The sequence below is a fragment of the Suncus etruscus genome, chromosome 9 (assembly GCF_024139225.1).
Source record: "Suncus etruscus isolate mSunEtr1 chromosome 9, mSunEtr1.pri.cur, whole genome shotgun sequence".
In the NCBI taxonomy this organism is placed as follows: domain Eukaryota; kingdom Metazoa; phylum Chordata; class Mammalia; order Eulipotyphla; family Soricidae; genus Suncus; species Suncus etruscus.
The window spans coordinates 39069780-39094778 of NC_064856.1; the positions used below are offsets into that span (position 1 = coordinate 39069780).

Sequence of the window (24999 nt, forward strand, 5' to 3'; positions counted from 1 at the left end):
TGGGATTGTTAGGAATGTTGTCATTAAAAAGAATGTTAGACCTAAATATAATGAGTTTTAAAGATTCCTAAGCAACAGAAAGGAAAAAAAATTTCCAGTACATGTAAGAATACTATTTACATTTTAGAATGTATAAGATATAAAAGAATAATTTATAGAAAGCGACATATTAAATTGACAAGGGAAAACTTGACCTTTGGAAATTTGGATACAATGGAAAGGAAGACAGACCATCAAGTTTTAGCTACTATACTTTAGGTTAGTTTGAATGTATGAGATGGTTCTCATACATTCTTTTAAAAATGAGATCTTCAGAATTAAGTATGAATACCATCGATCTATTTAACTTGGTTCTCAACCTTCCCACACTGAACCCTCATATGATTTGCCACAGTCTCGAGTACAAGAATTACCAAGAATACAAAACTGGATGAATAGTTTGACATTAAAAAAAATAGTAAGAGTGCAGGCATTTCAGTTTACTACATAATGATGCCATGAAGCATTGAGCCTTTTCTGTTTTGGAGTCCTCCAGTGACTGTTTAATCTCACACAAAAATATGGCTAAAACAAGAAGACTAAGTGCTGGGATTCCATTTTTGCATCTTATTCTTTATATAAAACTGTTTATTTTATAAGCTAAGATAAATGTATTGCCCAGATATGACCTAGTAGATGCTAAAGGAACAGGCTGGAGATCTCTATTTAAAGCTTTGGAAGGGAGGAGACTAAATCCTGGTGACTATATTAATGTGTGGTAAATAGATACTCAATAAATGTATGTTAATAAGCAGTGAAGAAGATAATTTCTTTTCTTTTTTTTTTTTTTTTTCTGGTTTTTGGGTCACACTCGGCAGCTACACTGGCTCTACACTCAATAATTGCTCCTGGCAGGATCAGGGGACCATATGGGATGCCAGGATTCAAACCACCGTCCTTCTGCATGCAAGGCAAACATAGCTCCATGCTATCTTTCGGGCCCAGAAGATAATTTCTTTTTTCTTTTTTGGGGGGGGGGTTTGGATCACACCCGGCGGTGCTAAGGGGTTACTCCTGGCTGTCTGCTCAGAAATAGCTCCTGGCAGGCACAGGGGACCATATGGGACACCGGCATTCGAACCAACCACCTTTGGTCCTGCATCGGCTACTTGCAAGGCAAACGCCACTGTGCGATCTCTCCGGGCCTAGAAGATAATTTCTTAATGTAAGAAGTGTATTGAGGTTAGAATTTAGAGTAGAGGAATGGATTTTATTTTCTCTCTCTCTCTCTCTCTCTCTCTTTTTTAATCACCATTTAACTTGTTCAAATGTTAGATCAAATGTCACTTTTTTCCTCATGGGTTTCCCTTCTGCTTCAACAGCAGTTGGGGCTGAAATTCATCTATTATGTGTTAGTTTCACAGGTTAAGTATTCACATTCTTGGGGCTGAAGTGATAGCATAATGGTAAGGCCTTTTCCTGGCACAGGAGTAACCTAGTGCTGCTGGGTTTGGCTGGCTGACCAATCAGTATTCACATTCTTTTGCATTGCCGAGGATCATACCCTAGATTTCACCGAAGTGCTCTATTTATGAGCTACATCCCCGATTTTTTATCTCTTCTGATTATGAGTGCTTTGGTAAAAAAAAGAAAGCACTATTTCTTATTAAATGTAACATAGTTGCTTGAGTTGGTGTTTTGTTTTGGGGACACACACAATGTTCAGAGGCTACTCCAGCTTTATGTTTGGGGAGTCAAACCAGCTCTGCAGTGTTGGAAAGATCATACCTTTCATTTTCTTTTTTGTCTTCACAATTGCCTGAGATGCTTAATAAACATTCAATGATAGAATATATGTTCTGGTAACACCTTAGGCTCCAAATCTATTTCTGCATATGAGGAAAGAAAGCAAGAGTTACATTTATTCAATAAATTAATAAATATTTATTGAGTTTGTGTTACAACAGTCAAAAGAAATAGAAATGCATTGTTTGTCTATGGATCCTTTAAATGCTTTCAGAAGTAATTGAGTCCCCATAAAAAGGTCAATTCTACTGATGTAGTATTCTTTTATTCTTTGATTAGTCTTTATTTACAGTTTCCTCATGTATACTTTGAAATAATGCATAACTATACAGACCATGAACAATTCCAAAGCATGTTTGAAAGACTAGTGGTACTGCCATTACTTTTATATGTGTTTGACAAAGCAACATCCAGTGAAGTAAAACCCTTCCTTTTGGTGGCAATGGAACAGTATGATACCTAAAAAGAAAATAAAACAGTTAATCACGTCTCTATGAAAAACTTACTGAGTCCTCTTACACTAATAACTTTCTTTTTATATTTTTTCATGTACACAGCAAAAAAAATTTAAATGATAATTTCTGACTAAAATATATTTAGTTTTGACCAAAAAGTTTATTAACCTATACAAAGAAGAAAAGGAAAAAGAGATGGACTTACTTGACTGCCAGACGCCCACTTTTAGAAAAAGCCAAACCACTGGGATATAAAACACCACACAGTATGGCAACAAGTGAACTTCTTAGAATACAATTTTCCCTGCTTATATTACCTGGAATATAAAAGCAAATTGGGTATCCACTTAAAACTCAGAAATAAGGGCCCGGAGAGATAGCACAGCGGTGTTTGCCTTGCAAGCAGCCGACCCAGGACCAAGGGTGGTTGGTTCGAATCCCGGTGTCCCATATGGTCCCCCGTGCCTGCCAGGAGCTATTTCTGAGCAGACAGCCAGGAGTAACGCCTGAGCACCGACGGGTGTGACCCAAAAACAAACAAACAAACAAACAAAAAACCTCAGAAATAAGAACTATTAAGATCATCTTATAGTCTCCCAGATATATCTATATACATATAGGTAGATATACGGACAGATAGATAGGCGTAGTCATCTGTACTGTCTTCAACCACAGTAAAACAGAAGGTTAAAAATTCAATCAGCATGGGGCCGGGCGGTGGCGCTAAAGGTAAGGTGCCTGCCTTGCCTGCGCTAGCCTTGGACGGACCGCGGTTCGATCCCCCGGTGTCCCATATGGTCCCCTAAGCCAGGAGCAACTTCTGAGCACATAGCCAGGAGTAACCCCTGAGCGTTACCGGGTGTGGCCCAAAAACCAAAAAAAAAAAAAAAAATTCAATCAGCAGCATGGGGGCCAAAGAGATAGCATGGAGGTAAGGCATTTGCCTGCAGTAGATCAGTGGTTAAAATCCTGGCATCCCATATGGTACCCGAGCTTGCCAGGAGCGATTTCTGAGTGTAGTGCCAGAAGTAAACTCTGAGAGCTGCCGGGTGTGACCCATAAAAACTACCCGCCCCCAAATTTCACTTAGCAGCATATAACAGACTAAATGCATTACATTTTTTTTAAATTTTGGGGCCACACCCAGTGGTGCTCAAGTGTTACTTCTGGCTATGCACTTAGAAGTTGCTCCTGGCTTGGGACCATTTGGGATGCCGGGAGATGGAACCAACGTCTGTTCTGAATCAGCTGCGTGCAAGGCAAATGCCCTACTGCTGCACCATTGCTCCAGCCCCTAAACATTACATTTTAAAATGATTTTATTATATTTTACATAGAAGAGCCATCTCTAACATATTATAGAGTTGTTATAGACATTATTTCATAATAAATATTAAACTGGCATACCAAACATCTAGACTCTATGTCAATATGTTTTTTTTTTTTTGTTTCTGGACCACACTCAGTGGTGGTTAAGGACTATCCCTGGCTCTGTGCTAAGAATTTACTCCTGCAGGTACTTGTAAGACTGTATGCGATGCCTGGGTTCAAACCAGGGTTGGCTGCATGAAAGACTCTGACCCCTATGTCAATACTTTTATTGTCTGTGGTAGGCATGTGTCTAATGCTAAGGAATGATAATTTATAAGAGACATATTCTCTGGCCTTTGGTCAGTCTACCAGGAAGGAAAGACAGTAGATAAATATCTCAATGAGTGATTTTAAGTCCACAATGCTTTGAAGGTAAAATAAAGTATTTCTAAAAACCTAACCTATCTTGAAGGAGTTCAGAGTTTCCAGAGGATGAGATATTTAAACAAGGAGCAGATGAACAGTGATCAGAAATTCCATCAATGACTACTTGTAAAACTTAATGTAAAGGGATTATGTGAGAACTAACATTATGTCAGAAGATGCCAGATAGTATCTTAGGCATTTAATGTAGAGTGTCTTTTAATTATCAATATAGTCCTATAAGGTAAATAGTAATACTCTTGGTTTTTTTAATTTTTTAATTTTTATTTTTTTTTTAGTTTTTGGGCCACACCTGGCGGTGCTCAGGGGTTACTCCTGGCTGTCTGCTCAGAAATAGTTCCTGGCAGGCACGGGGGACCATATGGCACACCGAGATTCGAACCAACCACCTTTGGTCCTGGATTGGCTGCTTGCAAGGCAAACACTGCTGTGCTATCTCTCCGGGCCCTACTCTTGGTTTTTTTTTTTGCTTTTGTTTTTGGGTCATATCTGGTGATGCTCAGGAGTTACTCCTGGCTCTGCACTGAGAGGTCGCTCCTAGCAGGCTCCAGGGACCATATGGGATGCCAGGATTTAAACTGGGGTCCGTCCTGTGTTGGCCAAATGCAAGGCAAATACCTTACCGCTGGCTATTGCTCCAGCTTCAGTAATACTCTTAATTCACAGTTAAGACAACAGAACCAGACTAGAAATTAACTGCCTCTCAAAGTCACAAAACTTAAGTGGTGGGAGGCAGAATCTGAAATATTATGTGTAGTATGTCAAAGCTTGATCTAACTGCCCTTCCCCAGCCCCCACTATGTTGTTCCTTAGAATGTTTCTAAAACATGTATCATGTTGGTTACTTTTCTGTAGAAAGAAGAAAACTGAGGCAGGAGAAATAGTACAGCAAGAAAGGCAGTTGCTTTGCATATTGCTGACTTGAGTTTGATCCCTGGCATCCTATAAGCTCTGCCAGTAGTGATCCCTGAACAGAGAGAGGAGTTAGCCTTGAGCACCAGTGAGTGTGGTACCCAAACAAACAAACAAAAAGACAGGAACTTCCAAACTTGTATCACACAAACATATATAAGGATGAACCTGAAATACTAGTTAAGAGATCAACAGATCAAGAGGACTTGACACCAACACATATGTACCAAAGGAATGGGCAATTTCCCCTCTCAATTAAAAAAAAAAAGCAATTATACTTACCCACCTAATTAAGAAGATGTTTAAAGATTAAAGTCAGGCAACACATGTGAAGGTATTTGATAAGTCATAAAGCAACATACAAAGTATACTGTATTGTATATCGTATCCTATATACAGAGTATATTGGAGTATTATCAGCAGTCGCAACAGTATTATGCTAATGAGAAACTTGACTTATAGCCACATTATATATTGATGAATTAAAAATTTACCTGAATATAAAGCGTCAGTTACAAGGAACTTGTTAGCAATCACAGTAGACAAAAATGGAAGTGAGACCAATGATGCATATGTCTTCAAAGCATCATGTTGAACCTTGAAACTACTTCTGAAAACAAAGTTTGCCAATATCCCAGACAAACTAGCTGTAGCTCCAAAGAACACTGTTCTTTTTATATTTAAAGTCCTAAAATAAAAATGGGAAAATGAAGTTCAACATAGTATTATTCCCTTAACTGATATATCAATCTCTAAATAATTATTTGTAATTATATTTACTAACATCAAATACATCTTAAACACTTACTATAAGAAAGGTATTTTCAGGGGTCAGGGATGTAGTTCAGTGGTAAAATACATGCCTTGCATATAGGAGATCTGAGTTTAATCCCTTACACTGTAAAAAAAAAAATAAAAAAGAAGTAGGTATTTTCTATGTGTTGAGAACAGGGTAATAAAGCAAACAAGATAAAAATCTCCCTCCTTTAGGAACCTGCACTCTAATGAGAGAAAGAGTCCCTTTCTAAGAATATCTGAGTGTTTTTAAATGCAGTTCTTTTTAATTAAGAGAATAAATTTTGATCACAAATACAAATGATAATGCTCCAATGTAGTTATTTTTAGCTAAATCAAAAAATGCCTTTTATGGGAAGAGGTTTTGGGCCACAACCAGTGGTGCTCAGAGTTTACTAAGCTCTGCACTCAGAAATTACTCCTGGCAGGCTTGGGGGATCATATAGGATGCTAGAGATTGAACTTGAGTTGTCTGTGTGTAAGGCAAATGCCCTCCCTGTTGCGCTATTGCTCCAGTCCCAAAATTCCATGTTTTTTTCGTGGTTTTTGGTTCACACCTGGCAGCGCTCAGGGGTTACTCCTGGCTTCATGCTCAAAAATTGCTCCTGGCAGGCTCAGGGGACCATATGGGATGCCGGGATTTGAACCACCGTCCTTCTGCACCTAAGGCAAATACCTTACCGCTGTGCTGTCTCTCCGGCCCCCAAAATGTCATTTTTTATACTAAAAGAATTTTGCTTTAGTTCATTTGAGAAAAAGTTGTTTATTTTTGATTAGACCTTCTAGAAAATAACTTTCTTAATTACTCCAGACACATTAAATTTTTTTTGTTTTGTTTTGTTTTTGAGCCACATCTGGCAATCCTGGCTTTCTGCTCAGGAATTATTGCTAGTGGTGGTCAAGAAACCATATAGAATGCTGGGGATTGAACCTGGATGCAAGGTAAACAACTTTACCTACAGCAATATACTATTGCTCCAAATCCAGTTCAGATACATTTAAATTAATGTTAAAGATTTTCAGAACATTATCCAAAGATATCTGATAGGCTAATTTTATTATTTGACTCATACTTGAATACCAAAAATGACTAAGTAAAAATCCAACATCCTTTGATTTCTATTCTTTTTTTTTTTTTTTTTTTTTTTTGGTTTTTGGGCCACACCCGATAATGCTCATGGGTTACTCCTGGCTATGTGCTCAGAAGTTGCTCCTGGCTTAGGGGACCATATGGGACACCGGGGGATCGAACCGCGGTCCGTCCAAGGTTAGCGCAGGCAAGGCAGGCACCTTACCTTTAGCGCCACCGCCCGGCCCTGATTTCTATTCTTAAATTCATTAATCTAATAGTCAAATAGTAATGAGTAATATTAGCAAGTCCTTTCTTGCCAAACTCAGTTCTGTAGACAAGGTAATCAAATCTAAAATGAGTATAATTACTGTTAATAAATAAAATCAAAATTGGCTTCCAACTGATGTTTTTGAAATTATGTGTAACTAAAACTATTTACCACAAAAATAACATTTGAGTACTTTTATACTTTTTGTTATAGAGACCATACCTGATGGTGCTGGGGGTGAGAAGGAGTAAGAAGTATTAGGATCATCACTTAGGGTCTCGAATATGCTAAGCCTGGGTATCTACCATTAAGCTAACTGTTGGCTTATTTTTGTCATTTTTTTTTTAAAAAGTAAAATAAATTATTCAATGTCCAATATCCCAAGAAACTGTTTTCATATATATTTCCTTCCAGTTATTAATTTATAAATTTTCTTAGTACTCAATTTAATAAAGTTAGAAATGCTTAGGTTCTGAGAAGTTATGACAATACAGAAAATAAGCTTATCAACTTTCAGTCTGATTATGTCTCTTACTTGTCATTTTTAAGATATTCCAACTTCTTTTCTATGATTTCAAAAATCATTGATCTTCTGAGTTTTCCACCATCGAGATAAAGATCCGACTGACTCTGTGTGTATGCTGCCATCATGAGATCCTAGAATATACAAAATTCCAAAACCATCAGTTAATAATAATAAATTGAAATTCTACAGATTCAGCACAGGTGTTGCTTGGGTACATGATGCTTGAGCACATGTCGCCCACATCTCCCCTCTTGAGATGTATACTTTCATACTTTCATGCTGGGATGTGTACTGAGGCTTTTCTATTTTTAGAAAAGGCTGTGTTCAGGGGCCGGAGAGATAGCATGGAGGTAAGGCGTTTGCCTCTCATGCAGGAGGTCATCGGTTCGAATCCCGGCGTCCCATATATGGTCCTCCCGTGCCTGCCAGGAGCAATTTCTGAGCCTGGAGCCAGGAATAACCCCTGAGCACTGCCGGGTGTGACCCAAAAACCACAAAAAAAAAAAAAAAAAAAAAAAAAGGCTGTGTTCTCTCTTGAGCATGTTATATTTTTTCTCTCTTCTTCCCCCCTTCCTCAGTTTCGAAAGAAAACCTGTTTTTATTTTTATTTTTTAAAGTCTAGACTTGTGATTTAAATGCATTTAAAGTTTAGTTTATAGTAGTGTGTCAGATACAAACATTTGCTTTTATATACCTTCAGTCAATTCAATCAGCATTAGCAAACTTATCATCAATGACTTTTTAAATAGAGGTCTTGTTAGTGATGCTGGGTGGGGGGCATTTGGTGCTTACTAGGTGGAATTTAGGGTCTTGCACATACTATGCTACGTGTTCTATCACTTGAGCCAATTTTCTCTCCTCCCCTTTCCTTTCTTCTCCCGCTTCCTCCAGAGAGTTTCATTCCTGGTGTTGCATTGTGTACTGAGCAAGATCCTGGCAGGTCTGCTGTTAAGATTCCTGGCACCACAAGAGATATCCTGTTAGATACCCTACAGTCAGGTAGGTAGGATCACCAGTAAACTTAGCAAATAAAGAGATGTGAAAGTACTCGTGTGTGCACTTTAGTAAACTTTGGTGAGCTGACAACCAGAATGTGCTCAAAACAAGTAGAGTTTGATACCCATATTGGCTAAGTATGTGAGCAACATAACCTGATGTGCAACCCCTGATATGCACAACCACCAACTGTGTGTGGAACAAAAAAAGGCTAATCCATTCATATTCCCTGGCGTCAACATTCTGAAGACACTGGTTCCAAGGAGTGTATGGGATGTCAGGAATCGAACCGGGATTTGTCCAGGGGAGGCCAAGTGCAAGGCAAACGCCCTACCGCTGTGCTATTGTTCCGGCCCAAATTGACATTTTTTTAAGATACACAGAATTTATTCTGAACAAAGAGTAGGGATGGGAGCAAAGATGGGGTGGAGCAATTGCAGGTAAGTGCCAAATAGAGCATGGGGTGAAGGTGCCCACGTCCCTTGGGTTTAAGAAAAGAGGGTCAACTCTGAGCCCTAGAACTCAGCATGGCCTGGCTTGGGCAGTTCCGGGGCCACTGTATTCGTTGTGGCATGAGCACTACCTAGCTGGAGTGACCACAGATGGTGGGTGGCATGTGTACAGGTGGGCACGGGTAGTATGAAGGCTTGTTCTTTCCCTAGTGGAGGGCAGGGGTTAAATACTTCCTAAATGCGGGACAGAACTGGCCATGGAGGGGCGGTGGCGTTAAAACCGGTTACAGAAGGAGATGTCCTTGAAGCAGGTGAGATCCACCTGGACGTTGGGCTTGAAGAAGTCCAGGGAGATGCACAGACTGCTATAGCCATGCTGTGCATACTGCAGCCTGTCACCTTCTTGGAACTTCCTCAGAAAGCACTGCTGATTCCCACTGGTCTTGCAGGTGCTGGCCTCTATCTCGTAAGCGCCAGCCTCGTTGATGCGTGGACACTTGTGAAAGGTGAGAGCTTGGACACAGCCGAATTGAGTTCGGACCTCAACATGATTCCTGAGCGCTGCAACACCAACTCGCCCAGCTCAGCACTGTCCTTAGGCCAATGGCAGTGCGGGTGGCACCCTCCTGCCAGTCCCACACCACCAGCTCTCTTCCCCACTGATCATCCTGGCTGGATGAGGGGGCAGTCCGATTGCCCATAGCTCCCCTGCCTCATAACTAACATTTGGAGTTCAGGATCACTCAATTTGTTTCCAGGATGAGTGCATTTATCTATACTTATGTCTTACAAGGTTCTGCAGTGAGTATATTTATTTGACCTAAGTCTAATAATGTTATTCAAGATGCACTCACCAGGTGTTACAATCTATTTCTGACAAAACTTGAGAAATCCTCAACATGAACCCTCAACCGGCTAATTTAAACTCGGAGTAAGTGTGCATTGCAACAAAATAAGAAAAATCAGAAATCAAACTTAATCTTGCAGGGGAAGAGTATAAAGTTTTCCCAGAATAAGTTGACACTGAAGCAAATACAGAATTTGGCGAGGGTGGAGGGTGGCTGAGCAAAGTGAGCCATTGCTCTAAGTCTAAGCTTTCCTCTTAGAATCATTCTAAGTTAAAGGAAAAGTCTGTGCAAAGGCACAGTGTTAAAAAAAATAAAAACACATAAAACAAACATGTTCAAAGATTCAGGACCAAACTGTATGCCTCCTACTTTCTCTTCATCTCTTTCCGTAGCGACTGTGGAACAAATTGCAACTTGTGAGCTGAATTTGTTACTTTGCAAAAATCCTTCATACATGCACTTCAAAAACGTCCACCAACATTTAAAGGCCGCAGAAATCAAGCCCCAAACCATTTTGGAATCCACCTACCTTGGGCGCTTCCCCAGCTCCGCCTGGGACCGTACTTGAATCTCTCGGGTCAGATACCACCTTTCGCCCCAACGCCGCCATCTTGAAGGCTCACATGACTTGGAGTGGGCGGGGACTCAGGATGCCCAGGGCGGGGTAGTGGTAGGTCGGCTTCAGCCTCCAGCCCCGGGCCAGGTCCCGCCCCAATTCAGTCAAAAGCCGCGCCCTCTCTCGTGGCTGTGATTGGACGCAGTGACCAGCAAGGGCGGACCGCTCATTGGCTGCAGGGCCCCGAAGCCCCGCCCCATAGCCTATTCTCCCTCGCGATTGGTTGGACCCGCCTCCTCGCGTGCTCCGAGGGTGGAGCGGGGTCCGCAGCGCCCGGGGCTGTTGCTGCGCACTTGGCTTCTCTGAGGCTGCATCATAGACTTGGGCCTAGGTGGCCGCCGCCCCCTTCCCGCTCTTGCAGGGCTTTTGCCTTCTCTTTTCAAGACCTCTCTTTTCAAGCTCTGCTCCCCAAAAACCCGAGCCAGCCGCGGGAGCAGGCAGTAACCTCCTCTTGCAAGGCTGTGTGACTCCTCTCCCTTCAGTTTCCTCATTTAGCATCTTGCTGGGCAAGGGATTGGAGAGACATTTGCACCCCAGCTGTTTGTTCCCCACTCTACTTTGCCTGGGCAGCCTGTGCTTGGGAGCTGGGGACGAGGAGGGCACCCCCTTTTCTGTGTGTGTCTGTGTGTGCACATGCTAGGTCTTTTCCGAGTCTCTCAGACCTAACCCCCAAACCCCGACCCGACCCTCCGGGCTCGGTGCCTCCGAGGAGGCAAACCCCGAGTTACATAATTTCTTGTGCTGCCCGAGGAAGCAGTCGGTCGGTGGCGTAGAGGGGGGCAGAACGTTTTCGTAATCCTGCCTCAGAGCGCAGGGAGTAGGCCGAAGGGACCCCACCACGGTGGCTTGAGGGATTCATTGATTGATTGCTCGTCGGAAGGTGGGGAGTTTGCAGAGGAGAAAGAGAGAGAGAGAGAGAGGAAGGAGGACCCAGAAGCCGACCCGATGAAGCGTCTGGTTTTAGGCGATCGGGCACTGGGCGCCCAGATGCTGCGTGCTTGCCTCCACCTCCAGCGGCTCCGACAGCAGCTCTGGGCAAAGGTCTGACTCGCGGGCCAAAGGCGCAGCTTTTTCTTGCCCCCCTAGAGCAGTCGGCAGCTAAGGAGGTGCCTGTGGTCCCTGGCACCCGGGGAGAGAATTCGGCGGCGACTTCACAACCTGCATCCATCAAGTGCCCGTAGAGTCCTTCTGTCACTTTCATGTCTGCACGCCAGGGCATCGCTGTCCTCCCGATCAGTCCTGTTGTTAGTCCAGGGGGAAGACTTGGAATCGCAGGGACAATTGTGGAGCCAGCCCAAGGGGATTGGGGAGCGCGGCTCGACGAAATGCGAATGACAGCAAGCTGGCTTCGGTCTACCTGAGTGGGCGAGCCCCGGAAATTGGGGTTCCTGGGAACAGAAAGGAGCTTTTTCCCCCCCCTCTCTCTGGGTGCTGGCCTGGAACACACCCAACTCACCCGAACCTTTCCGAGACCCCCCTCAAAGCAGGTTTCTTTGGCAAGTGTTTGTCGGAGGGAGTGGGGTGGGAGTGGTTTCAATTTTTTTGCTCTAAATCGCTGATCCTGCTCTTCCACCAGTTCATCTTGGATGCTGATTCTGTAACGAATGAGGAGACTGCTGTGCCAATGTGGTGTGTGCCTTAATTGAATAAGTCATGGAGTATTCTTCCAAAATGCTGCCTGCCCGAAGATGTTTTGTGTGCGTGTGTTATAAGCTTGCAATAATTTCCTCAGCTCTTTAAAAAAAAAAAAATTGAAAAAGTTAAAAACAAATGCAGAGTTGTTTTTCTTTTTCTTCTAAACTCTGTGGGCGGTGTCAAAAAGTTTCTTTGTGGAAACAACATTCTTATTTTTTAATTTGAAGTAGAAGATCACCTGGAATTCAAAATCGCACAGTGAAAGTGGTTTGCAACAGTTATCTGGCTCCAGCTGAATCAAGTTGAGACCTGAAAAGAGATCTTGAATCTGGTGAAAGTACAGAGACCCAAGAATGCCAGTCAGGAAGAAAGGTGGGCTATGAGGCTTCCTATCTAATATACAAATATATACATATCTGTATATTTTCCCATTTCTTGGTCCTAAGATTAGCAGTCTAAACAATTCTATTAGTAAAATGTTGCTTCAGCTTGGGGAAATAATTGCCATTGTATCTTTTTAGTGTTACATCAGTATTTGCCAAAATAAAATGTGAAGTGGGTCTATATATTTAATTTCTGATCCCAGTTGCCTAAGTCATTATTTCTAGTTCGACTGGATTTAATAAAGTAGAATTGGTTTTAGTTTTCTCAGCTTACTAGACAAATCTTTTAAAATATTCTTTAAAAAAGAAACGCACTGTGGAATTTTTCCTCATGAAATTAGTATTTGTCAAGGTCATTACATAATGTAAAAAAAGTAATTTTGTTAGGACTGAAAAAATTATAACTATTATTTTTATTAAAATAGGTATTATCTTTGTGTTTAAAGTATAAATCTTTACTTCTATGATAAAGCACAACGTATGAACTGTCATCTTTTTCCAGATGCATGCATTGCTCAGTAACATGGTTGCCAAGTTCCCCAAATGTGGCAAAGACATGACTTTTCCCACCACCCTGAATTCGTCAAGATCCAGTGGGTTCCTGAGGTATAGTTTAGTGTAGGTCAGACGTTGAGGATTCACTTCAGCTTGGATCTACTCCAGATTATTTTGTTTCAAAATATTCTAGTGAAAACTTTTTAATAAAAAAAGTATGCTGTGGAATATATATAGATCAATATAACTTGGTTTTTGCTGTGAGACTGAATTGAAATTTATCTGAACACCTTGAACTCTATTATAATGTGCTAGGGGAGACCTAAATGTTGACAGAGTTATAATTGAATTAATCTCACAATTAAGGTACCTTAATATTTGGCTCTCTGTGATATTGAATTTTGTATCAGTAGATTTAGAAGATGCACTGAGACATGCTTTATACAACTAGTATTTGTAGTGGTGGACAATAGTATATAAAAGTTTGGAAAAACCTACATACTATTCTTTTGTACGTTGTGACTTAAGACTGTTTTTTTTTTTTCTTTTTCCCTCTCTCCTCCAAAATATTAATGAAAGATGTAAACTCCATGAGAACTTGGAATCACACCTATCCAGACTTGGGTACAATTGATTTATCTAAAACAAGAATGTTTGTTTGAGAATGTAGCCAATAAATGATATGGCTCTTGACTTAGCTTGCTCTGTGTTTTCATTCTTTTTGCCATTTATTGTTCCATTTTGGACTACCTTATTTTCAACTAAATTGAATTAAACACATGGGTTTAATAATAACATATTTGTGTGTGCATGTGAGAAATAGAAAAAATGGGTGAAGGAAGAGAGGAATAAGTTTGAAGGAAGGGGGAAAGAAGTGGCAGAGAGAGAAATATTCCAGAAGGACAAAGAAGGGCAAGGATGTTTCAGGTGTAAATTAAGTAAATAGAGCGAACTTGCAAGTTTCTAAACCTAGTAATGTGAGTTTTATATAAGTTCTCTCTTTTTGATAAGTTACCCAAAAGTTGATTAGTTATTTCAGAAAAGTCATACTTTCTAAGAAATATTTATTCCCTTTTCCTCTCCTTTCTCAGTCTCTCCCTCTCTTGCTTCCTTTTTTGCTCCCACCTTTTGTTTTCTTTTTTCTCTTTCAGTTTTAATAACGATTTGGTTGTAACTGATTATGTTAAAATGTATAAGCAAGTTTTAGTAAAACAACTATATAGTTTTGTATTAGGAAAAGTTTCATGTAATTTATGAATAGTGATTAGTGAGAAAAACAATTTATCTTATTAAAACTATTAGTGTTACGACATCTATTTTGAATATTATAGAAAACTTGTTAAGGGAATTATGAAAAGTACATTATATTTTTAATTGGCTATGTCTATGGTTTGTATTTTTTCTGTAAGTAAACAAATATTTTAAAGTGAGACTTACTGTGCAGAACCTGCACTATCTAACTTTGAGTCTTTTTTCTTTATTCATTTTATATGTGGCATTTATGATGGAAAAGCTAGGTTTAATGTAAATATTAAGTAAATGCAAACAGTAGCTATTCTCTCTTAGCTAAGTAATTATTATTGAATATATTCTTTTAAAATAAATTTTTATAAGACATGCTTATTTATTTTGGGGGGCCCACAACTGCCAGTGCTAGTGTTTATTCCTGGCTCTATGCTGAGGGATCACTCCTGGCACAATTTGGAGGCCTATGTGGTGCTGGGGATCAAACTGGGGTTGACCATATGCAAGACCAGCAAGCACCCTACCTACTATACAGCCCCAGGGTATATTTATTTATCGTATGCTATTGCAGAATTAGACAATAGTTTTTTTCTGATAACATAAAATTAGTGGTGGGAATTGGAGATGAGTATGATATCTTACTAAATCAATTTTTAGGTACTGTTCTAAACTCTTAAGGGAAGTTGAAAGTGCTGATAATTAAACTCCAATATTTGCTGTTCTTTGTTTTATGAAATTTCTACCTCTCTTTGTTTTATAAAATTTCTACCTCTCATACTCTCTTCAACATTTTACAGGTGTTTTATCAACAGAGGACTTTTATCAACAGAGGACCATTTATTTCTTTTTATGTTTTTTCCATTTTGATTTTTTTTTTCGGGCCACACCCATTTGATGCTCAGGGATTACTCCTGGCTACACCATCAGAAATTGCCCCTGGCTTGGGGGGATCATATGGGATGCCAGGGGATCGAACCGCGGTCCTTCCTTGGCTAGCGCTCGCAAGGCAGACACCTTACCTCTAGCGCCACCTGGCCGGCCCCATTGATTTTTATTACACATGTAGCATTGCTCAGTGCTTAGTCGTGGCTCTGTGCTCTTGAGTCACTCCTAGTAGTAGTGCTGTGGGAGCCACATATGGAGCTGAGGATTGAAATCTGGTAGGTTACATGCAAGATAAGCACCCTACCTGCTGTACTATTTATCTTCCTAGGAGTCTTTATTTCTTCCTTAGAGGTGCACCTAAATAATCTTTTACATTCAGAACTCTCTTTTTGACAGTAGTAATTTAATTTGCTCTCAGCTGAGCTTTTAGAACTGTCTTTACAAGCCTTTGGTCTTTTTAAATTTGAGGACATTTATAAACCCTCTGAAATAACTTGTGCTAAAATTCTTTGTTTTGATGCAAATTCATGGTGTATTGTGAGCAACATTTTTTTTTTTTTTTTTTGGTTTTGGGGCCACACCAGGCAGCACTCAGGGGTTAGTCCTAGCTCTGTGTTCAGAAATCACTCCTGGCAGGCTTGGAGACCATATGGGATGCTGGGAATCAAACTTGGGTCCATCCCAGTTGGACATGTGCAAGGCAAATGCTCTACCACTGTGCTATTGCTCTTGCCTCAACTTTTGTATTTTAAGACATGCTGATCTGAAGTGATACCATGTTGAATTACTGTAAGAAATAAGTTAATGAGGCATTTTTCCCTTTTAGTCCCTTTTCCCATTTCTACCAGAAGTAAATACTGTTAATGATTCAATATTTTAGATATCACTTTACCTTCTTTCAGCATCCTGTCTGACTCCAGGATGTCTCTCTCCTTCCTTCCTTCCTTCCTTCCTTCCTTCCTTCGTTCCTTCCTTCCTTCGTTCCTTCCTTCCTTCCTTCCTTCCTTCCTCCCTCCCTCCCTCCTTCCCTCCCTCCTTCCCTCCCTCCTTTCTTCCCTCCTTCCTCCTTCCTTCCTTCCTTCCTTCCTTCCTTCCTTCCTTCCTTCCTTCCTTCCTTCCTTCCTTCCTTCCTTCCTTCCTTCCTTCCTTCCTTCCTCCCTCCCTCCCTCCCTCCCTCCCTCCCTCCCTCCCTCCCTCCCTCCCTCCTTCCTTCCTTCCTTCCTTCCTTCCTTCCTTCCTTCCTTCCTTCCTTCCTTCCTTCCTTCCCTCCCTCCCTCCCTCCCTCCCTTCCTTCCTTCCTTCTTTTCTTCCTTCCTTCCTTCCTTTCTTCCTTTCTTCCACTATTGTATAGTGTTTGTTCGGTAACCTGACCCTCACTTCTCCCAGTGGCAAGCATCCTACTGAAGAATAGAACTCATGCTTCATGCTTTTTGTTTTTACTACCTTTACGCATTATAAATCCCTTACTATATTTTTTTAATATTCCACATCTGTGAGAGATCATTCTTTTCATTTCCTCTCCTCTGACTGATTTCTCTCAGCATGACACCCTCCAGGTAGAAGCAAATTTCATGATTTCATCTTTTCTTATAACAAAGTAGTATTCCACTGTGTATATGTACCATAGTTTCTTTACCCAGTCATCTATTTGGGGGCACTTGTGTTGTTTTCATGTTTAGAAGCACTGCAATGAATATAGGAGTGTAAATGTCATTTCTGTACTGTGATGGTTTGGCCCTTGTATTATATGCCAACAAATGGAATTGCTGAGTTATATGGAAGCTCAATTCCTAGTTTTGTTTTAAAGCAAAGATACTGGACATTTCCACCAGCAGTGAATGAGGTCCTTTTATTTTTCTGCACTCACTCTAACACTGGTTAATGTTCTTTTTGATGTGTATCACCCTCTTTGGTGCTCGGTGATCTCTCATTCTTATTTTGATTTTCATGGCCCTGAGTATTAGTGATTCAGAGTATTTTTTCATATACCTTTTTACCAAGTGCCTGCTATAGAGGCAGGCAGAGAGGTAGGAGAGAAACTGGGGGCATTAGTGGAGAGAAGTGGGCACAGTTTGAGTTGGTGTTACAACATTGTACTTTTGAGATGTAGTCATTTGTAAGTTAGTAATTCGTGGTGTTTGGAAAAAAAAGTTAATGAGGAGCTAGAGATATAGTACAGGTATTAAAATGTTTGACTTACGTGTGGCCAACCAGACTTCATGCTTAGAGCCACTTTATACTTCCCTGAGCACTGCTAGGAGCACAGAGCCAGGAGTATGTTTGGGTGTGGCCCCCAAAACCATACAAAAAGCAACATAAAAATTGAGGAAGAAGCCGGAGTGATAGCGCAGTGGTTAGGGTGTCTGCTTTACACATGGCTGATCCAGGTTTGATATTCAACTATATGGTTCCCTGAGCCTGCCAGGAGTGATTCCTGAGTGCAGAGCCAGGAGCCCCTGAATACCATTAGGTGTGACTTCAAAACAACAATAAAACAACAACAAAAACATAGGGATAGTTGTTCTTTCATGTGTTCTTAGTGGAATGTTGGTTTTAGTGATAAAATATGATTCAATAGATTTTTTTTAGTACATTGTAGTATCTTTTTGGGGGGTAACAAGAGGAGGCACACCTGATTGTGTTATGAACTTACTTCTGCTCTGTGTCCGGGGACTGGAGAACAGTCTTGAATCAGGCAGGCCACATGGAAGGCAAGTATCCTATCTGTTGTACTCTAGATAGTAGCTCTGTGCTCAGTGGACCAGAAGCTGTACTGAGGATCAAACCAGGATTGACTACATGCAAATAAATCAATCTGCGCATACCATATTTTGTCCAGCCAGGCAAATTTTTTTTTGGTGGTGGTAGGCCACCCAGAGGCTCTCAGGGGTTATTCCAAGCTAAGCACTCAGAACTTACTCCTGGAGGTGTTCTGGGAACCATAAGGGATTCTGGGGATTGAACCTGGGTTGGCAGTGTGCAAGAGAAATGCCCTACCTGCTGTACTATTCCTTCACCCCATATAAAAAAATAATTTTTTGTTATTGTTTAAAAAAACTTGATGCTTTTATTCCAGTCAATAAGCTTGCATCTTTTCAGAGTTTCAAATAAAAGATAAAAGAGTTTTCAAAATTATACATTTATTTTATTTTATTTTGCATTTTATTTTTTTTATTCTTTTGATTTTTGGGCCATACACTCCTGGCTACGTGCTCATAAATCGCTCCCAGCTCAGGGGACCACTCGGAACACCAGGGGATCAAAACAGGGTCCATCCCAGGCTAGTGCTGAAAGGCGAACACTTGTGCCACCGCTCTGTCCACCAGGCAATTATTTTTAAAGGAAACTGAATGGTGCTATATAATACCTGTTTTCTGAGTATAGTTTTTTAATTGTCTCTTTATTTTTTGTTGCCATATATTTTATAAAAACATCATTCCTTGATTTTTTTAAAGAAAGAGAACATATAACTAATTTATATTTCTTCCTCATTTAAAACTTTGTCTTTCATTGTTTCCTGCACCTTTTCATTTATTTTTGTATTATCTTGCTATTTTGTGCTTGCCTTTCATTATATGAGTATACCCCTTTGTAACTCTAGCTATTCCTTTATCTTAAATTATTAAAAGTGATGCCACTTTTTCTTTGTTCTTTGAAGGGGGAATTATATTCTTGAATGTGTGACTATAACTGAATAGCTATTTACATTTTTGCATGTATTTTAAATCAGATTTGTATTTGAGTCTTTAAGTTCACTATCACATTCTAGTATGCTATGAGTTTTTATTTATTTTTTGTTATTGTTTAAAAAAACTTGATGCTTTTATTCCAGTCAATAAGCTTGCATCTTTTCAGAGTTTCAAATAAAAGATAAAAGAGTTTTCAAAATTATACATTTCTGTAAATCAAAGTACAGTTGCTTTTCAAAATACTTTTGAAAATATTAACAAACTTTCAAGGTGTCACTTTGACATTGGTTGAGTTACTAGAAATCATTATGGTATAGATTCTTTTTTGTTTGTTTTGTTTTTATTTTAGGGCCACTCTTGGCAATGTGTGGTAACTTCTTGCTCTACACTTAGAAATTATGTCTAGTGCTGTTTCCTGAACCATATAGGATACTAGGGATTGAACCCAGGTCAGTCACATGCAAGGCAAATACCCTACACAGTGCATTATCAAGCCATGATGGCACAGATTCATAATAGTAGAAAATAGTCATCAATCCAGAAAACATAAAGAGTGAGCATTCTGATATGAAAAATAGAAGACTCAAATAACTACTAATTAGAATTAAGTTATAAAATAAAACTAATGATTGGGATAATATATGAAAATATTGATTTGTATATAAAATTAACTTATATGAATTTATAGGTCATATTGTTGGAAAAGTGAAAATGATTCAATATCAAAATATTTGATGCTAGGTTTTTTTTAAAAACTAATCCATTTATGATAAATATTTTATTTCTCAAAAATATATTTTTCTTTTTTAAACCTCTCTATTATTTCTTTGGGTAAAAGAACCTAATCATGAGAATATTTACACAAAATATTAGTCTTATAAAACACTGATTTAACACAGACTTTTATTTATGTAATTATAAATCAATTAAAAATATACTATTAAGATTTATTTCTTTCATGCCTATATTTATTGCTCATTTCTTTTAATAAAATTGAGGTAATGTTGGCTTGTAGCACTATATATTTTAATAGTACTGATGCACATGTCTTCAAATGTATGTTTTCATATCCCACCAATCACTGTGATTTACCTGTATATCCTTTCCTTCCATGTCTGTTCTACCTCTGTTAACCTCAATTCTTTACTCAGAAACTAAGGGTTTTTTTTTGTTTGTTTGTTTGTTTGTTTCTTTTTTATGGTTTTTGGGTCACACCCGGCAGTGCTCAGGGGTTATTCCTGGCTCCATGCTCAGAAATTGCTCCTGGCAGGCACGGGGGACCATATGGGACACTGGGATTCAAACTGATGACCTCCTGCATGAAAGGCAAACGCCTTAACTCCATGCTATCTCTCCGGCCCTGGCTTTTTTTTTTTTTTTGTGCTTTTTCTTCATACTCCACAGATGATCCCACCCAACATTTTTCCGTGTTGTTCAATCTTATTTCACATATATTGTTTTTTCTAAATGTTCATGGTGTAACCATCAATAATTATAAATAATTTTTAGGATAAAGCTGAATTTTTTTTAAACTGAAGAAAGACTTATACAGCTATAATTCTTGCTCAGGAATATGTAGCATTCAAGGCACGAGGGCTCTGCATCCTCAATATAGGTTGCTTTGTCAGCATAGGATCATGAGTTTCTTCTGTCCAGTCATTCTGAATTCCAAGTAGTAAGCTTTCTGTATTGGTTTAGTTTTCATTAAGTTTCTCAAAGTTATTTGAAGAATTATGGCCATATAATCTCTATTGTGAAATAATTCTCTTGACCCCATTTGACTTAGGATTTGAGGTCAAGGTGAAATTATATATTAAAGTGGTTAGTACTGTTTATGGTTATAGATTTTAACATTGATGGTACTATTACATATTCTTTTTCATGATATATCATATTATGAGGCACTGATGTCTTAATTATATTGTGTAAGAATTAGAAGCTTCTATAATGGGCTTCTAATTTTGGAGTGCTGTGACCATTATCATCGAAAATGTAGAATGACTTGGAATGAAAGTTACTTACTTCTCTTTTAAAGTACCTTATACATAATTAAATACACACTTTTCCAAAGGTAAATTTAAGATAAGAAAGATAGTATAGGGGTTAAGGCTTTTGCTTTGCATGTGGCTGATCCTGACTTGATCCCTAGTATCACATATGTTCCACAAATACCCTGGGAGTGACCAGGAGCCAGGAGTAAGCCCTGAGCACTTTGAGCTATTGCTCAAAACTTACATTTTCCTATAAAAAGGTAAACTGTGTATGTATTTAAAGATATAGCCCTACTTCTACTTATTTGTTCTCTATATTTTTCACAAAAATATATTGAATGCTAACTTTGTACTACTCACTGTTCTAGGTGAGTGTTGTTCAGTGTCCTTATGATGTTTGAAATTTATCAAGGAGATAGATATGGAGAAAGGAAATGTTAGTGCTATGGTATGAATAATGCATTAGGTAATTCATTTCACTGAATTATATTATCACATCTTCTCTCATTATCATTGACATTAATAACAGTGGTATTGTAAAAAAACATACAAACAAAAAACCTTCACCCTATACCAATAAGTCAGATCTGGCTTCTAGAAAAATGGCACAAGATCTGATAATCACTGAACTGGACTCAGTCTATAAATATAGGTATTTAATAAATATTTCTTTATTTATTAGTTTAACTTTATTTCAGACAATTCCAGTACATTGAGAGAGTTGTATTTTTTTTTTTTTTTTTTTTTTTTGTGGTTTTTGGGTCACACCCGGCAGTGCTCAGGGGTTATTTCTGGCTCCAGGCTCAGAAATTGCTCCTGGCTAGCACAGGGGACCATATGGGGCGCCGGGATTTGAACCGATGACCTCCTGCATGAAAGGCAAACGCCTTACCTCCATGCTATCTCTCCGGCCCCGAGAGTTGTATTTTTAAACTTCCCTGAGGTTATGGTAGGTTTTTATCTTAAATGGGTTATATTCATAGTAACTTACTTGTTGTTTTTGGTGTCTTGCCTGAAGACATCAGTACTTACTAGATATTTTTTTTTTTTTTGGATCCTCTGCAATTTGCTACTTTTAAGACTCATATGTGGGGGGGGTGATACACCTGGCTGTGTTCAGGGCTTATCCCAAGTTCTGTCTGTGCTCAGAGATCACAACTGGTGAACTCAGGGAATCCAGTGTGTTGTCTGAGATTGAACCTGGATTGTCTGCATGCAAGACAAGTGCCCAACCTATTGTACTTTTACTCTGGCCTCAAGACATGGACTTTGTTGTTGTTGTTGTTTTGGTTTTTGGGTCACACCCAGTGGCTCTCAGGGGTTATTCCTGGCTCTGTGCTCACAAATCGCTTCTGGCAGGCTCTGGGGATCATATGGGATGCCATGAATGGGACCATATGGGATGCCAGGAATCGAATTAGTATCATTCCTGAGTCTGTTCGATGCAAGGCAAATGCCCTACATCTGTGCTATCTCTCTGACCCCTCAAGACATGGATTTTGTTTTTATTTTCCTTCATGCCATTATAAGGCTCTTCCTCCTTTCAGGCAATGCTGCCAGGAGGTCATTCTAGATCTCTGATGTCTCTGATATCATCTCTGATGTCTACTCTCTCTTTTGTAGCAGAGAAAAACATTTTGTAGACTTGGGAATAACTAGGAAAGGTGTGCAGGTATCTGAGAATCTCATCTTTGTAAAAAAAAAGACCTTATTTTAATTTTTTATTAGGACAGACATTTGGAAAACAAAATTTGAATAATATTTGGACTTCCGTTTTCAGTCCTGGCATATATCTCTCTTGAGGCAGTACAATTGCACCGGTGGTATACATTCTCTGACTGAAATCCAACCTCAAACATGTTTGTAATCATGGTGCTTAAATAAATTATTTTAAAAATTGAGAAAATTGGGCCAAAAGAAATAGCATGGAGGTAGGGTGTTTGCCATGTATGCAGAGGACAATGGTTCAAATCCTGGCATCCCATATGGTCTCCCGAGCCTGCCAGGAGCAATTTCTGAGCCTAGATCCAGGAGTAACCCCTGAGTGCTGCTGGATGTGACCCCAAAACCAAAAATAAAATAAAAAATAAAAAATGAGAACATTTAGGGAAAGACGAAATTTATATGTCCAAATACTATTCTCCCATATGTAAAGTGGCATTGACTTGCCTTGATGATGGTCTCAGGTAACCTTGTTACCTGATCAGGATCATACAATTTTCCTAAACTTTTGTTTCCTTTTCTAAAAGGAACTTAATATACCCTACCTTATTATATGTTGTTTCTCCCTGACTTATCCTTTTTACTTTTCTGTCATTGCAATGACAGAGGGCCACACATTTGTTTGGTTGTAGTGCTCTCACACTTAACTACATTGTTGGATATCATGCAGTATTTTTAGGTGCTTGTACACATTATGGTTGCTCAATAATTTTAGTCATATTTTATTAAGAAGAATTTGAAGCTCAATGTATTGATTTTTTTGGTGCTGATTTTACCTTTTTTTTTTAAAAAATTGCTTTATTTAAGCACCGTGGTTACAAAATGGTTCATTGTTGAATTTCAGACATACATTACATATTATCATTCACCAGTGCATCTTCTGTCACTATCATCAATGCCTCCTGTTTTCCTTCCACCCCCATCTTCCCACCCCACCTTGCTCTAGGGTAGGCAAATTTCTCTCTCTTTTTCTCTTTCTCTCTCTCTCTCCCCTCTCTCTCTCCCTCCTTCTCCCCCCTTTTTGACACTATTGTTAATGGGAGGTGGAGACAATCTTAATTATTTTTAGATAATTTACCCAGCCTAATACCATCTTTAGGCTCTCTCTACTGCACCAATGTACCTCAACACATTATGCACTTTTTAAAATTATACACTCATTCTGTAAAAAGCACATAATATGAATACTTATCCTAATTTGATCACTAACTTTGAAAAGTAAATTTTGTATACTTTTCTAATTTGATAGGGAAATGGGAAAAAGAAATTGTATTGGGGTCTCAGGGATGGTTAAAGTCAAAAGGTACATGGCTTGAGGCCATGAACTCTATTCCCCCATGCCATGTAGGTTCCAGAAACTCTGCTGTCCTATGACCCCTAGTTGCACAACAACTCATGGTCTCAAGTATCATAAATCATGTGTGTTCAAGTACTAGAACTGAAAATTGTACAACAGCTGATGAGCACCTGAACTAGCAAGGATCCCAGACAAGCATGGATGTAAATAGTACAATGATCTCTAATGAACAATAAAGGACAAAAGAACGTACAGTTAATGTAGAAATGGTTTTGTAAAATGCTTATCAGAATACTTTAATTTTTGGTTTAGAAGGAGGAAATCTGCAATCAACTCATTTCCATTAGTCATTTGTTTGCTTTTAATGTGTGTGTGTGTGTGTGTGTATGTGTGTGCGTGTGTTGTTTCTTGAGCACCTGGTGGTGCTCAAGGTATATTTCTGGCTTGGGGAGTTATAAGGTACTGGTCCTTTAACTTGGGCTTCCTGCATGCCAATTAGATATATGCATTAGCCTGTTGAACTATCCATCTGATCCTGCATCAGTAGTTTAGGTTCAACTTCCTTGTCAGTTTCTGAAGAGGGTCTATCAGATATATCAAGGATACTATTCAGACAGTACATGCTTTATCGTGATTTTTCTATTTATTTTGCACGGGGTAGGGGAGAAATACTCAGCAGTACTCAAGGCTTAATCTTAGCTCTGTACTCAAGTATCACTCCTGAAGGGATTTAGAAGACCATCTATGGTGCCAGGTATTGAGCCTGATGTTGGGCAGATCAAAGTGTCTTACTTGCAAGTACTATCTCTAACCCTTTAATGTGCTTTTAGAAAATTGTATAATAAATTTTCTTGCTTTTTTTTTTGAACCACACCTAGCAATACGCAGAGGTTACTCTTGGCACTGAGCTCAGGAATCATTCATGATAGTATTTTGGATATAGAATGCCAAAAATTGAACCTGAAATGCTTTACCCCACTGTACTATCTCTTTGGATGGATAACTTATGAGTATTGTTTCTTTTTGAGTGATATGAAGTTGAATTGCAAACTGTACTTTTACAAAATAATTTAAATGAATATGTCTGCTCTGATTCAGACCACTTTCTTTACTATTTAACTTACAATAGTTTCTACTTTTTTTTTTTTTTTGTGGATTTTTGAGCCACACCCAGTGA

General features: G+C 39.2%; 2 protein-coding genes across 2 annotated transcripts in view; one reads left to right on the forward strand and one right to left on the reverse strand.

Moving 5' to 3' along the window:
* Positions 1–2028: 2028 nt before the first annotated feature.
* On the reverse strand, positions 2029–10490 carry TMEM126B (transmembrane protein 126B). Its single transcript, XM_049780060.1, has 5 exons — positions 10394–10490; positions 7578–7699; positions 5402–5595; positions 2446–2557; positions 2029–2244 (listed from the first exon to the last, which is right to left on the reverse strand). The coding sequence occupies exons 1-5, from the start codon at positions 10472–10474 to the stop codon at positions 2061–2063; spliced, it is 693 nt and encodes a 230-aa protein (XP_049636017.1). The 5' UTR covers positions 10475–10490; the 3' UTR covers positions 2029–2060.
* Positions 10491–12264: 1774 nt separating this feature from the next.
* Positions 12265–24999, forward strand: part of DLG2 (discs large MAGUK scaffold protein 2) — a 2242830-nt gene continuing 2230095 nt past the window's right edge. The window contains exon 1 of the mRNA XM_049780036.1: positions 12265–12487. Coding sequence (XP_049635993.1) covers positions 12469–12487 — 19 coding nt within the window. The 5' untranslated portion in view covers positions 12265–12468. The remainder of the gene's footprint in view (positions 12488–24999) is intronic.

Bases quoted from the DNA above. Each gene is read 5' to 3' on its own strand.
- TMEM126B (XM_049780060.1), bottom strand. From the start codon at position 10,474: ATGGCGGCGTTGGGGCGAAAGGTGGTATCTGACCCGAGAGATTCAAGT. The intron at 7,700-10,393 runs GTAGGTGGATTC...TGTATATTCTAG, and splicing joins GAGCTGGGGAAGCGCCCAAG to GATCTCATGATGGCAGCATA. The intron at 2,558-5,401 runs GTAAATTTTTAA...TTTATATTCCAG, and splicing joins AACTGACGCTTTATATTCAG to GTAATATAAGCAGGGAAAAT.